Source organism: Corella eumyota, chromosome 7, assembly GCF_963082875.1.
Source record: "Corella eumyota chromosome 7, kaCorEumy4.1, whole genome shotgun sequence".
Lineage (NCBI taxonomy): Eukaryota > Metazoa > Chordata > Ascidiacea > Phlebobranchia > Corellidae > Corella > Corella eumyota.
The window spans coordinates 4681516-4696005 of NC_137496.1; the positions used below are offsets into that span (position 1 = coordinate 4681516).

General features: G+C 34.1%; 2 protein-coding genes across 2 annotated transcripts; one reads left to right on the top strand and one right to left on the bottom strand.

Annotated features, from left to right (window-relative positions):
- Positions 1-1896: 1896 nt before the first annotated feature.
- LOC145759761 (junctophilin-3-like) lies at positions 1897-7526 on the bottom strand. Its single transcript, XM_082573604.1, has 11 exons — positions 7142-7526; positions 6082-6246; positions 5779-6001; positions 5194-5342; positions 4838-5105; positions 4648-4766; positions 4285-4402; positions 4074-4214; positions 2840-3785; positions 2528-2698; positions 1897-2175 (listed from the first exon to the last, which is right to left on the bottom strand). Exons 1-11 carry the CDS (start codon positions 7524-7526, stop codon positions 2098-2100), a joined length of 2763 nt encoding a protein of 920 aa, XP_082429730.1. The 3' UTR covers positions 1897-2097.
- A 2548-nt stretch (positions 7527-10074) lies between these two features.
- LOC145759762 (uncharacterized) lies at positions 10075-12831 on the top strand. The gene is made up of 6 exons (XM_082573605.1): positions 10075-10321; positions 10642-10730; positions 11060-11291; positions 11581-11773; positions 12142-12378; positions 12567-12831. Exons 1-6 carry the CDS (start codon positions 10075-10077, stop codon positions 12829-12831), a joined length of 1263 nt encoding a protein of 420 aa, XP_082429731.1.
- Positions 12832-14490: the final 1659 nt, after the last annotated feature.

Genomic DNA, 14490 nt, shown 5'->3' on the forward strand with positions numbered 1-14490 from the left:
TAATCTAATTTGTGGTGATGAAGACCAATTAGTCTTAAACCAAAACTACATTTGCGACGCCCTTTTTTACTATGCATAGATTACTTCCTAAATGGGGTGGTATTGCTATAATTACAACCCGCAAAAGAAGTAGTGTGAAGCCAACTATAATAAAGTTTGCAAATACTACATCTGAATGTATTATATCCGCTTAAACTTTTAACTGGGAAATAAACGTGATTTTGAGTGGGAAGAATACTATACTACTTTAAAAATATAAAAGGACCATGCTTACTTTACAGTTTGTGTAAAGTATAAGAATAAAGCTTATTTTCAAACTTAGTGCCGTAAAATTAATAAGATGTGAGAGCCGTTAAAGTAACAAGAAGATGGGTTAAAAAAAATGTTGTTGGGCAACAAAAATTTGATTTACCCCGTCACTTACAGAACTAACCTTTATAAGGTTCATTTTTTATTATTTTATATATTTTGTTCATTTTTTATTATTTTATATATTACAGTTATACACTGACCTTATAGTGTCTTAAAATAATGCAAAAATTAACATACCTTTAATGTATATATCTGCATACTGAACAAATTTGCAATGGGCGGTTCAATCTGATGTTTCCTACTAGCTGTTGAAGTAGTTGTTTACTTATGGGGAACAAAAAGCTCTTCTCCGTTAGCGTTTTTTGACTTTGGACTTGCGTTTCTTTCCACAGAAACAAATAATATGTTCTTATGGCCAGTTAAATTTGCTGTTGTGATATATAAGTCCATTCCCGGTAGGCTAAGAGCTTACATATTTGTTGTCCTTGTTTGTTTATATAAATGCGATAACTAGCTAAGCTTTTTAGTTCGTTGAAAAAAAGATATTGCTTGCAAAGTTTGTGTCCTTTAGCCTCAAAGATACTGATGTGCTTGCAGTCATTTTAAAGTTTGGTTTAGTCTTACCATCATTTTCTTTGTAAAAACTAGTTGACGTAGCTCGACCTTGAGGCCTTTATCAATGATATTGTACAGAATGGTATTTTCAACTTTTAGTTTCATTTTTTGACGCCGCTCGTCAAACTGACACAGCAATATCATTTATAGCAAATCTCATACATCTAGTTGCGATATATCAAAGTTCAGGTCTCCAGAAAATGTTTTTGATAATACGTGACTTTCTGTTGCAATACTTTTAGAGAAGAAAAGACTTCAATAGAAGCAATAACTTTAATGAAAACTTTTGCATTGCTTATTTAAATATGGCCTAAAAACAATACAATATTATAATATAGCACAAACCTCAAAAAGTTGGTGTTACTACTTTTCTTAGGTAAGCTTTTTGTATATTTTCACAAGCAATGTACTGTATTTACTATATCGCTCATTTAAATCTACATTCATTAACAATAAAACTAGTACATACTCTACAACGTTTAAATTTGATCTACCACAAAGAACTAGCCATCGCTCTTTACCCAAAAGCAATATTTGCGCGTCTTTAATTAACTGTTGAAGCACAATCAGCAATCACCGCCTGCTTAAGGCAAGCGCTTTAGAAGTGTTAAATGCACGCTATTACCAAAACACAAGCAATGTATTATATTAAATTCTGGCCCAAATGTCACAATAATATTTATCTATTATTAGATGTATAGTGGGTACTGCGTTGGGGGTATATATATTTCAAAGGATCATAATTCAACAAAGCACTAAAGCACATACGATAATCGTAATACAGTCTATTATATTTTACAAAACATTTTGAACAAGATATAACAAACAAATAAATAACAATGCAAGTAGCAAACCGAATTCCAACGCTTAAAAAACGTTTTATATAGAAGTAGATACTTTATATATATATATATATAGAAGTAAAATATAAACGTTTCCTATAAGCCATTAATATGATGTTACATTTTCAATGTCTTGACGGCACTTCTTGATACTTAATTCAAGATATTAATTTAATAAAGTTTGCAAGAAAATGTATCAATTTTTTGCCTTTGTCGCTTGGTGTACATTTGATAACATTACGTGCACTGGATCACGAAGCATTTATGTGTTTACGTGACTTAGTCACGTGCTAAACACGTGTTTTTTTCGAATCAATTTGAGCGAATCTCAGGTAAGAAATTGGACGAAAAGAACGACGAATCCAAGATTAAGAAGAATAACCAGAATAATGAGATATATCCGTGCCTGAGTAAAACATTAAAAAAGGTTAAAAAACGGCAGCGTGGCGCTGTTGTTAAAAACTGATGAGTACAGTCCTGAGTTTAAACCCCACTGCTTCTGCGTCGTTAGTGAACCCCTAACCCTAACTTTATGCCGAATCTAAAACTCATAGGCAATTTAAGGCAATAGTAGCTGAGATATGATATTATAAAATAGAAACAGCAACTCTAGACCCTTTTAGTGTAACCGATATTGCTATCTACTAAGATTGCAAATTCAAACATCTTACAACGAGGATAAATTAATATAAAAAAGCAGTCCCAGTAGAATAGATAAATTTACAACTGTGAACTTGAAGTTTTTATAGAAAGCTTACCGGATCTTGGTCGTCAGACACAATTGTCGGTTCTACGTCATTGGTTCTCGTGACGTCATTGTTACCACGACGACGCAAATTGCCTGGGAGTGGGGAGCGTTTTGGTGACGCAGGATAAGCGTGTGATGACGGCTTATCAAAGGCAGAATCGTATTTGCAAATTCCCTGCTTCTAGTAAAATTGGGTAGATTTAATAACAAATATTGTTTACAGAAAATGCATTCTGTATAAGTTAAATAAAATTTATTTCTAAAAGGTGAAAACATAGATACTTGACCTATTGTCTAATTAAAAAAAAATTTTCTGACTTACTTCTTTTTGAGATGAAGTTGGTTTTCTTTTTTTCTTATCCTCTTTTTTAGTTTCGACACCGTCATCGACCGGAGCCTTGTAGTAAGCGAAAGCAGGCGTTATGAGCGGCGTGGCTCTAGTCTCGTGCTCGGTGGCACTGTGATGTGGGCTCAACGCAGTCATTTTTAAATTGTTTGCATTACTGTGTCGCGAATGAGGGTGGCTGCGTCCCAAATTCGGGGAATTCTCTCGTGACACTCCGGTTATCTGAGTTTGTGGTCTGTAGTCCTTGCTGGATTGCCCATCGCTGTATGTCGAATGAGCTGGAGACGTGTGATCGCCATAGCCGTTTATATAAGACGCGCTTGGCGGGTATTGGAAGATGTTTTGTCCGTGTGAGGACACTTGGTGATCAGTGTAATTTAAAGGTAGCATTTCGTTTTCGTATCCCGATAAAAATTCGGCTTGGTTGGTTTGGTAATCGAACGAGTCGACGTTTGAGTTGCTCTGCGAAAGCTGCAGCCTTTCCGGCATCGAGTACGCCTTCTTGAAAATGCTTCGCTTATTTTCTGCGGTGTGTTTTGTCCACCCGAGGTCGCTAAGATCATCGTCTGCTTGTATTCCAGAATCGTTTTTACTGCTACTAGAAGTTTCATCGCTTTTTGGTTCTTTTACAGTCGACTTTTTATGCTTCATTCTTAGAGAACGAAAGAAACTAAGTTTGTGTGTCGGCGTAGCATCCTTTTCTTTTTCTTTAGGGCTATGGGTCGCAGATATGTCATTGGGAATGTGGATTTCGGGTAGGATGGGGTCTGGGGTTTTACTTGAAGACGGATGTGGGGCACTGAAAGCGCTCTCTGGAGAAAGATATTGCATTTTGGGTGCGATCTGTGGAATAACTTCCGCTTCTTGTGGGATTGGTTTGGGAAACAAATGATCGGAATTTGACCTAACCATAGAGTTTCTCCTAAAATGGTAAAGTAACACTTTAGTAATAACCAAACACATTGTCAAGGGTAAATATTATTTGTGCTTAAAAAGACTGACTTTAAGCCTAAACAAATATACAGATGCTTGTATGTCCCAAAGTGACAACCCCAACCCTGACTGTGTCTCGAACTGATTTTAAAACTTTTACATGTTAACCTATATTGATAATGGAGGCCTAGGAGTCAACTGAAGAAAAAAGTATAACTTTTAACTTATGTAGTAAGCCATATAATTTAAATAAAGCAGCTTAAAATAAAATAATTACTTGACTTTGGCGCTGTCTATCATTTGTTGGCTGATAGATATTTTCTTGTTTTCCAGAATGTTCATAGCATTTGCATCAATGCTTCCATGTCGGCTCGGTACTGGCGATACTTGCAACGAAGTTGTTGCCTTATTGGTATTACTGTTTAAACAATTTAAACATTTGATAGTTGGTGTTAATTGATAGTTGTTAAGATTATATTAGATCTTGCCTGAATTGATGATAATTTTCGGGGCCACCGACGTCTGCTGTGTCACCTATATAATGAGTACTCGAGTTTTCTAGTTGCTTAAACGGATCTTCGCCCTTTAGTTTCAAGTAAGATAATCCTAAACAAATTTACATTCTCAAAAATTATTCCTATTGATATTGTTTAATTATTAACATGCTGGTGAATTGTTGGACAAAGTTGAAGTAAATACTATCAGTACATCTGTAATACGCTGATGCATAAAACTACTTCTCATAGGCCCATATGTCATGATGCCAACTGACTATCACGCCACAATGGCAATTAATAGAGTAATGTACATGCAGGTTGTTATACAACGCTGTATTAATTTCATTTTTTTACCTGGTTGGTGAAAGGTTGGGGCAAGATCGTGCGCTACGCAGCGAGCTATTTTAGCCTCATCCTTTGCGTTGGTAGCAACTGTTTCTGCTTGATTTGCCTTAGCTACACTATGGGCAGTTCTAAACCAAAAATCGTTGAGTTAAACACATCGTTGGTATACCGTTAAAAACTGTTCAAAATAAGTAAGTACCTTGAATTTGCTATGTCACCCTTCTGGATAGCAGTGTTCTTTGCCTCACGCGCATGCGCAACGGCGCGGATGACTTTAGTTTTGATTTTACTAGACTTCATAGGCACGAGGTTACTTTTTCTCGTCCCAGTGCAAATCATATTGTTTTTGTATTTTCCTTCTTCTTTTGTGCCATCTGGAAAAGTTGTGGATCCGTAACCGAACCTCTGGTTGTCTAACCATTCTCCTTCGTACATAAAGCCATCGGTTCGTTGACAGATACCAAAACCTAAATCGATTTGGTAAGTTTTTAACAAAATTTGGATTATTGAATTAGTAGTAAAATTAAGATTCTGACAATCTCATGCCCACTGTACCTGTTCTGCTGTCGTTCTTCCATTCCCCATAATAAGTTTCTGTAGTGTTGGCATCGATCTCATCATCGATGGGGTACAAAGGTTGGGCTGGGTCGTAGTTATAGATTGAGTTGTAGTCCGAGCCGGTGCTGGTTATAGTTGCAGTCGTACTGTATGCACAAAAAAAGTTTTTATTAGATAAATTTTACAATAAAATACTCGCATTAATAACACGCGATTTCTCGCATTAATAACACGCGAAGGCGACACGGGCTTGCAGCTAACTTTAAGCAATATGCGTCCACTAATGTTTAACTATATAATTGCCCTGACAAAGATTTTAACACATTTGGTTAAGTAACACGAAAAACTGTTAATATAGACAAGAGTTACTAATGTTACTATAAACAGTTGTTACTATAACCAAGTCTTATTATATAAACAGGTGTTTTTGTGGGCAATTGTTAAGCGCCGGTAAGGAAAAGTCAAGTTGATAAAACATCATCTGGTTACTAGAATAACGTTCATAAAACTTGACAAAAAAATATTTAAACAGTAGATTGTGTCTCTATGGCAATAGTTAGCCTAAAATTTAATATTTTTTACCTTTTAAACGACTTGTGGCTATGGAAAGACGAGGCGCTTGCTATTGAACTACTTGATTTTGATCTGAGCTTCAACCCCGACATTATCGACCTTCGCAAACTCGTCGAACTACTTCGAAACAGATGTCGCTTTTTGGGGCCGGGCGGGGTTGCTGATTGTGCAGTTACCGGGATGTGACGAGTTAGAACAAACCCACCACGTGACCCTTGGGGGGCATCTGGGGCTAAAAACATAATTTGTCAAATTTAAGTTTATGTCAACAACTCTCCAACCCCCCAAAATGGGTTAATAAAAGTAATTTACCAATGTCGGTGTTTGGTGGCACTGTCCCGTTACTTAGCTCGCTTTTTAACGAGCTCATGCTTGTCCTTAATGAATTTCGAACCACCGATGCCATCCCATATGGCATGCTCTGACGTATACCAGATCCCTGACGCACACCACCGACCCACTGTCCTTGATAAGTGCCTAGCAATATACAAGTAGCGATTAGTGACATGTATAAGTATTGCGATACTGTATAATAAATGCAGAATTTTTTAACAAATGTCATTAACAGAAAATTCACAGTTTAATAACTTTACAATGAACAACACAAACAGCCATTGCTTAACAATCGGTAGTAATAAACAAGTATTGACAATATGACCCTTTGCAGACACGATATTTACAAAAAATTAAGTATAGCTTAACATGTTTCATTTGAAATTATTATTAGACTTCCTTTACTTAAGGATGACAATTAAATACCAGAACAATGGTTATTGAAAAGGAAATAGTAATGCAATATGTGTGATTTGCTGCTTTTGTTTTATAACAAAACGTTTTCCTAGTGTGACATTAACTTGGCTTCTTTTCCAAAGTTAAAAATGTATACAATTAAACTTTAATGAGAAAAAGGTCAATTTTAACAAAAGTGTTTATGCAAAAAACAATTTTTTGTTTATGTTTCATAAGAACGGTTGCTGTTTTTCATATAAGTTAGGGCAAGATTTAAAGGTAAGATTTTAAGGCGCTTGTCACACAAATAAAACGCTAAAATCGACACTTATAAATAATTAAACACTTTCACAGTTAATGGAAAGATAAATGTACTAAAATAATAGAAATGCGCAAATGCAAAGCAAAACAAGCCCCCTTTCTTACAATATTGCAAAACAAGTCCCCTTTCTTACTATATTTTCATAAATTTATAAAAACCTTATTTCGTCTAAGGAAACTTTTTACAAAATGCAATGAGTACTATTTAAATTGGTATTTTATTTTGTAAATACTCAATGAAAAGCAGTCCTAAAACACAAAGCTTTGCTTATAAACAACAAAATCATTTTTACTTGTTCATAAAGACTTTTAATTGTCTTACCTCCATCTGCATAGGTTTCTGTACCGTATCCATCTTGCAAACCATTACTCCAAGTACCCTCGTATTTAGCTCTGCTTGCGGTGTTACTCCTCACCCCATACCGCCCCTTGAACCCGTGACCCCATTCACCCTTGTACTGCCATTTTCCTTTTGTCTCGACCCCTAAATTGTGCCGCTTGCCTTGGGACCAGTTCCCTTCGTACGTGTTCCCGCTCGGCCAAGTATAAACGCCTAGGACTTCGAACCCGTGGTTCCATGACCCCGCGTATTCACCTTGACCTTTGGGGCCTGTACATATGCCGTGCCCGTGAGCTTTACCGTCCTCCCAGCCCCCGCAGTAAGTTCCCCCGTCGTCGAAATCAAATCTTCCTCCGCTGTGTGACATTTTATTTTTTTTATAAAAATTTTACATAAATTTTATCAACACATTGCAATTAATATCTGCAAACAAATGTTGTGTTAAAAAAACTAAGTGCTAATTATAAAAAGCCGCATTGGTGTTCTAAGTATACATAAATAAGCTTGGATAAGTCAAATACATTAAGTTAATAAACCCATATGACTCATAGTCAAGTTACAATTATCCTGCTTTAATTTCTTTATTTTTAAGCCTAACTTTAAAGCCAAGTTAGCTGAATTGCGATTTCTAAATGCTGTATATTAATTTAAAAGTTTAGCTTTCTAAATACCAAGATCAATTTTACATTATTTCTTTAAATGCATTCATTTGAAAGTGAATGGAAATAGTAATCGAAAAGTAATACCATTCCGCGTCTTCGCCCTTGGGAATTTTCAGAACTACATATCTGCTTATATTCTATTACCGTACAGCAATGCTTTAACGGCCAAGGGCAAAGCTTCAATATCAATAAAACCTTGTAGGTTAACATATCACTTTGATAAAAATAAAATATAACTACAAACTAGGCCTTAATTACTTCTTTAAAAAGATAATTTAAAAGCTAAGGGTTAAGCCTTGATAAATAGAGCCCAATTGACGACGTGTTAACACAATTAAGTAACAGACATCTAAACAGTTAAGTCAAATAAGACATATCCTATCCAATTAAACAGGTCATAACAATATCCTTTTCAAGTGCCTTTCATTGTTTGTTGCTGACCTTGCTTAAGGTTTCAAGCAAAACAAAGAATCTCTAAATATTTCATGACAATTTTTTTGTTGAACGTATTCGGTTTAATCAATTCTTTAATGCATGCGTTGCATGTCTGTACGATCTCAACAGCATGTCATTTTCAAGTGCGCTGTCCTTTTTGTCTTCGTATTTTTGCAAAGTTTTTAAATTGATAAAATATGCTAGACCTAATTGATTAAATTAAGATCCAATTTAGTTATACAAACCTTGTTAAATATCATTAAATTACATAAAAACCTATTTTCTAATATAATAAAACCAAATTGTAGTTCACTGATCTCAAAATTTTAATATTTTACATTCAAGCAAGAACTGTAAATCATCTTCATGTCTATATTGCCTAAATCTTAAGCTGTAACTGAAATTCTTCAAAACGACAACGTTTTTGCAAATGCTGTTTGCATAAAACACTTCTTGCTCATTAAAACAAGGCTATTCTCACCTTGAACGACTGGCCTAATTAGGTAATCGTCACTTTTTCGCAAACAGATTTTGCCCAGCAACAGCAGGCGAGCGCGGATCTCAGACCTGTCAACAATTGCAAATCGAGTTGGCCTGTTCTTTTGATCGATCTGTAAAACGAATAAATAGAAATTAAATAAAAGGAAAATGCAGACAGGGCAATTGGGTTGAAATCCAATTGTTTTACCTTTTTAAAATAATGTGAAATGACGTAAATTATGATAAGTTATATGTACATAACACAATACATAACATTACAAATTATTTTAATAAATAACTTGCTTATTTAAATATGACTGTGTTTTTACATTGATTTGCAATTACAAGCCGAAAAAGAATACGTATTTAGTAACATCGAATCGCACCAATGTCACACTATTTACCCTTAAATCAAGCATTAACAAATAAATCAACATTATAACCATATAAAACACTACTTTAAATAATATATTAGGGTTGTTAAAAATTTTCACACAGAGTCGTATCAACTGTTATTAATTTATTTTAATGATGACATACGTTTAATTAACTAGATAGCTTGCTTCTTTTACGAATATCGATTAGTTCGGTAAACATCACTTAAATTTTTCTCTTATTTTTAGCTTGTGTATAATTAAAATAAATGGAACTATCAAAAGACCTATCTTAATAAAGGCTACTTTTAGTAATATTTTATTAATACCGTGAAAACTGTATTTAATTGGTCACCAGCAGCGTAACTAGATAAGAAAAATCAATATTGGACTATTACAAAATGCTTTACATTTACTAGCCGTTACTTTAATTTAATATTGATAATTTTACATATTTGTAACAGACTTTTAAATTGTTGCAATTAAAATTGTGCTTGTTTATATCTTATTATATGAATTATATTGTATGTCAACATTTAACAATAAACAATCTATAAATACATTTTGTATAAAACTTTAAAATTTTCTGTACTTATATCTGTATATCTGTACAAATATGTCATGTACTTTTAAAATGCACCAAATTGATAGCTTAAACAAATTATTATTAACCAATAAAACCAATAAAAATTTATTACCCATATTTTATATAATTGTTTGATATAAATATAAAACGGATGCTTTTAGCTTTAAGGTAAAAGAGGCACTTTAAGAACGTCTAGCAGAGGTGCAAGTTTTGGAGATAACATATTCTTTTAACATCAGATAATTTTGCAACCTTTAAATAAAAACTTTAATCTGACAGCAGTGTCACATTTGAAATAAGTCAAAGTATTTAAAGTTTTTCAAAATTAATTTTATAAATAACAAATTAAGGCATATTTTTTGGTTTAGAGTAGCAGAAATGGGCTCAAAACTTAGCGTAGGATCATGTGTGTCATGCAAGTCCAAAAAGCGTTACAATGAAAGTCAGTTCCATACCAGAAGAAAATTGAGCAGAAGTCATTACCGATTTGAAGAAGGTGGGTATGGAGAAGTAAGGGCACCACCCCTTGTCTATCTAAACCGCTTGGAAAGTTATAGATCTAAATTGAAACCGGCAAATGATGTGATTCGAGTTGAAGATAACCAAAGAAGCACTGTGGCAACAAGTAAGTAAAAAATTTTAAAAATAAAAAAAACTTTGGGTATTAAAATACCAAAAACCTATTTCTATATTTATTTTCAAACCAAAAATAATACCTTCCAAAACTAGGCAATAAATTTAATATTGTTGTACTTAAAAATAACAGAACTAATTCCAGAGTTTAGAACATGTCAAAATGGACCAATTAGGACCAATCAAAAAAACAAACAATTTTTAATACTACCACGTAGTTACCTAATCAAAAGCGTATTCAAAACGAAAACACAGACCTTACAATAAAAGAAGAAAAAAATTCTTTAACTGTTTCTACTTTTTATATATCAGTGGAAGCTCAACCGACAACCTCGGAAAAGGTAAAACAAACAACCAAAGAGCCTGAAAAACTTCAACCTGAACCTCAGGACCCATCAAAGGTAACTGAGTGCAGTTTTAGTGTCTACAAGTCACAAGTCCCTGAAACTGGCAATAAAATCTATACATAATGAAGCTTGGTGGAAGACATATTTATGTGTCCAATTTGTAAGACTACAGCGTTAATAGGTCTGCCACTTGTGATGCACAAGTAAATCATTGCAGACAAATATTAGTTGTAAGGTGCAACCATATTGCAACTATAAAATGCCGACCGTAGAGCGGGCTATTGACTAGTGTTTACAATGTGACATTGCTCTTGCTAATGCTCTGGAGATAGATTTATTTTTTAATATTAAATATGTAAATATGACCCTTAACTTTGTTGCAGTATATTGGAACAAGCAGCATTGAAATCCTTGACTGCCCCGAAATGTCGACAATTTCAGGCCACAACACTTTGGAACGACGAGGCTCGGTAGAGGGCGCCGCGGAGGTTTACACGCCCAGTGACGTACCTCGCATCGATGACATCATATACGATTCGGAGCCTCGTAGCAACGAGCAAACTGCGACGTCGTTGACTGTGCCACCGAATTCGGTGAACAGCCAATTCATATCAGGTAAACTTTGACAATATTTTAAAAAAGTGGGTCCAGTAACTTTGTATTTAAAATGTAAAAATGCAATAACTATGATATCTTTTAGATCATGAAACTTATGTTCTGATACTGTTAAACGTTTAAGATTTTAAAAGACTGAACATATTTGAGCCATTGGACCAGGCAAATAGTATGGTGTTTATGCGGCTCAAACCCGTAATCTTTAGCCTTGTGATTCTATCTCATGACCAGTATACCACACTACAGGACTACATCAATTATTGTGTTTTTTAAACTGTTATATTTTTAGGTATTACGCCGCTAGAGAGCGCTGTCGACAATGACCTCTACGAAGATTCGGTTTTTGCGCGTGACGATCTCGATTACGAATGCCCGCCCGGTTATTACGCACAATATCCGCCAGGTGTCCTTATCAACAACAACAGTTTAGTTGCGCATGCGCCGTGTGGTTCAGAAATTACAGTCCCGGATGGAACGACAAAGTAAGTTCAAAATAATTTTTAAATAACCGATTTCTGTCACATTTTTTATATATACCTTTATCCTCGATGTGGAAGGGTCAAATGCGCGACCTAAACTTAGAGAAACAACTGTTACTTCGACCCAGTCTCGAGTTGCCTTTAGCAGTTTGGAATAATATATAGATTATATTTGCCCGATAATTAAGCTGCTGATTAAGAGCTGCCTCAGCAGGAGTTTATACCAATTATAGCAACTTATCCAAGGGCGGTACAGCATGAAAGTATTGGGGACTAAACCAACGACCTCATGTGGTGTAGCAAGTATTTTTACCACTGCATTTACTGCTTTAAAACATGGCATTTTAAACTAGACTTTTGTTATCCTTTAGCATGTCATCGATATTATATGATGTTGGGAGTGAAGGTCCAGGCTTCGACAGTGACTTTGGGGCAAGTGCTGGTGTAGAGATGCGTATTGTATCGTCTGATTACTCGACAGCCAACAACACTCACTACCTAAATGTAAAAGGACGACCAAAGCAAGGGCAAGTGTCGAAAAACGCCATGAGGCCGAGTCCGCGGGCTCAGCTTTTTGCTTCGGAATTGGGAAGACCGAATTCAAACAGGTAACTTACAAACTTAAAAGAATGTAGTGGTATAGTTTTCTAAAACTGCATTAAAATACATGGCAAAATTTAAAATAGATTAATGACAAGGAATTATGTAATAAGCTAGTGTATAGTCTAGTTTCAAAGTGCTTAACTAGTAAAATCTTAATACTATTTTTTTTAACCAAATATGTTCTAATATTCAGGCCAGTCGCACTCCCACGAATTACGTTTCTTCAGAACAACTCAGTGGTGGTCGGGGATCCGGGCACGCCCCGGTCTCGTCCGGTCACGGTGCCGGGACCCGACGGGTCGTCGGTCTTTCAAACGACGATGGAATGGGATAACTACGAAACGCATTACGGCAATTGGAAGGAGTATTTCATCCCTGGGGTTACTTACCCACATCCAGGGTTGGTCCAGCAGCATAACCATTACCCTGTGTTGTGCAAAAAACAACACTGGGTCTAACTAAACTTTTTTTCTCTGATAATTTAATAGGACCTATCTGTAAAGTTCAATTCCAAAGTTTATGAAAAATGTAAATATTAAAAATAAAAAAATGTGAATTTGCATCCTTTAACAAGAAACTTTAATATTCCATTATAGTTCCTTAAACTTAATGCAGCAAATTTGCGGTAGATATTTGAATATTTTAAGTGTCTTGATTATGTAGCCCAAAGGCAAATCAAAGTTTTCTGTAAACGTTAGTTTTAGGCGACATAACCTTAATATTTACATGTAATTAATTCTGCAAACATGGCTTGAACATAACTTTTTCCTGCAATTATCGTAGTTAAGATTTAGATGGTCCAACTAAAAGTAAAATCGAGTACAAATGATCAAACAATTCAGTTAGTTTACTTTAGCTACCTATGACATCTCGATTTTAAATTTGCTCATTAAAATCTACTTGTGGGATTTTGTTAAGCTATATTTAAATATAACTGATGGAGTTTTAAATAATTTGAAGAGTTTAAATAATTTGAAGTATCGTTTACAAACTCAAAAAAAAATTTTTTAAATTTAAATTAGAATTTTATCAACAGAGGTAATTTTAGTTATTTGTTGAAGTAATGTATACATAGCTTAATGATCAATAGATTTTATTAGATGTAATTTTACAAAAGAAAACGTTAAAATTAGCATAAGAGTGATCAGAAAATAAAATAATACAGTCTACTTTAGTTACCCAATACATTTTACAATTTAACAATACATCTTACAATCTACTTGCGAGATTTTGTTAAGCTATATTTAAATATAACTGAATAAAAAGTGTTTGAATTTTTTGAAGTATCTTTTTACAAATTTGAGAATGAATACCTTTTTAAAATTTAAATTAAAAATTCTTTAAAAAGGTAATTCTATTCGATCAGTGGATTTCATTGAATGTAATTTTACAAAAGAAAACGCTTAAATTTGCATACTAAAAATAATTTATACAAGGCACGTCAAAGATATATTTAAATCAGACTCAAAAAGAATGTTAAAATAACAACAAAATTTCCCTGAAAAGCAAAACTAGTAATCTGTATACCAGACTTTGTACATTTAATCCATTTCCCATAGGTTCCCATGTTATAGAGACAAATGTTACTATAAAGAGATAGCGTTATGTGGTTTATACTTGTTTGGGAGTTAGTTAGTTTTAGATATACGAAAGACTAAGGAAGTCAATGGCGTTTGGAAAAGAATTCACCGCACAATTTTAAGGGTATTGTTAAGTTATGTCAACGCATAGCAACAACATGAAAACAGTTTCGGCGACTGGAAATTTATATGAATCAGACCAATATATAACTCTTAAGTTTCTACGTTAAAAATTTCTTGTTTTTTTAATATTTCATATATAACAACACAAAAAAATCAAGCATAGGCTAGATTTATAATAAATTTATACCACAACAAAAACTTATTGTAAATGTGACCCCAAAAAGCGTATTAAATTTATATCACATGGTTTTAAATTGAATAGTTATACGCCAACTGTTATGACTACAGCTAAAAAATTGGCATTTTATGTTTTGTTTAAATATCTCGTTAAAAAGGTATTCTCGTGGGATTACAGAAACTTAGTCCTTAAACAAATATTACTCATTTGTTCAGCGTTAATAAAAACTTAACCTG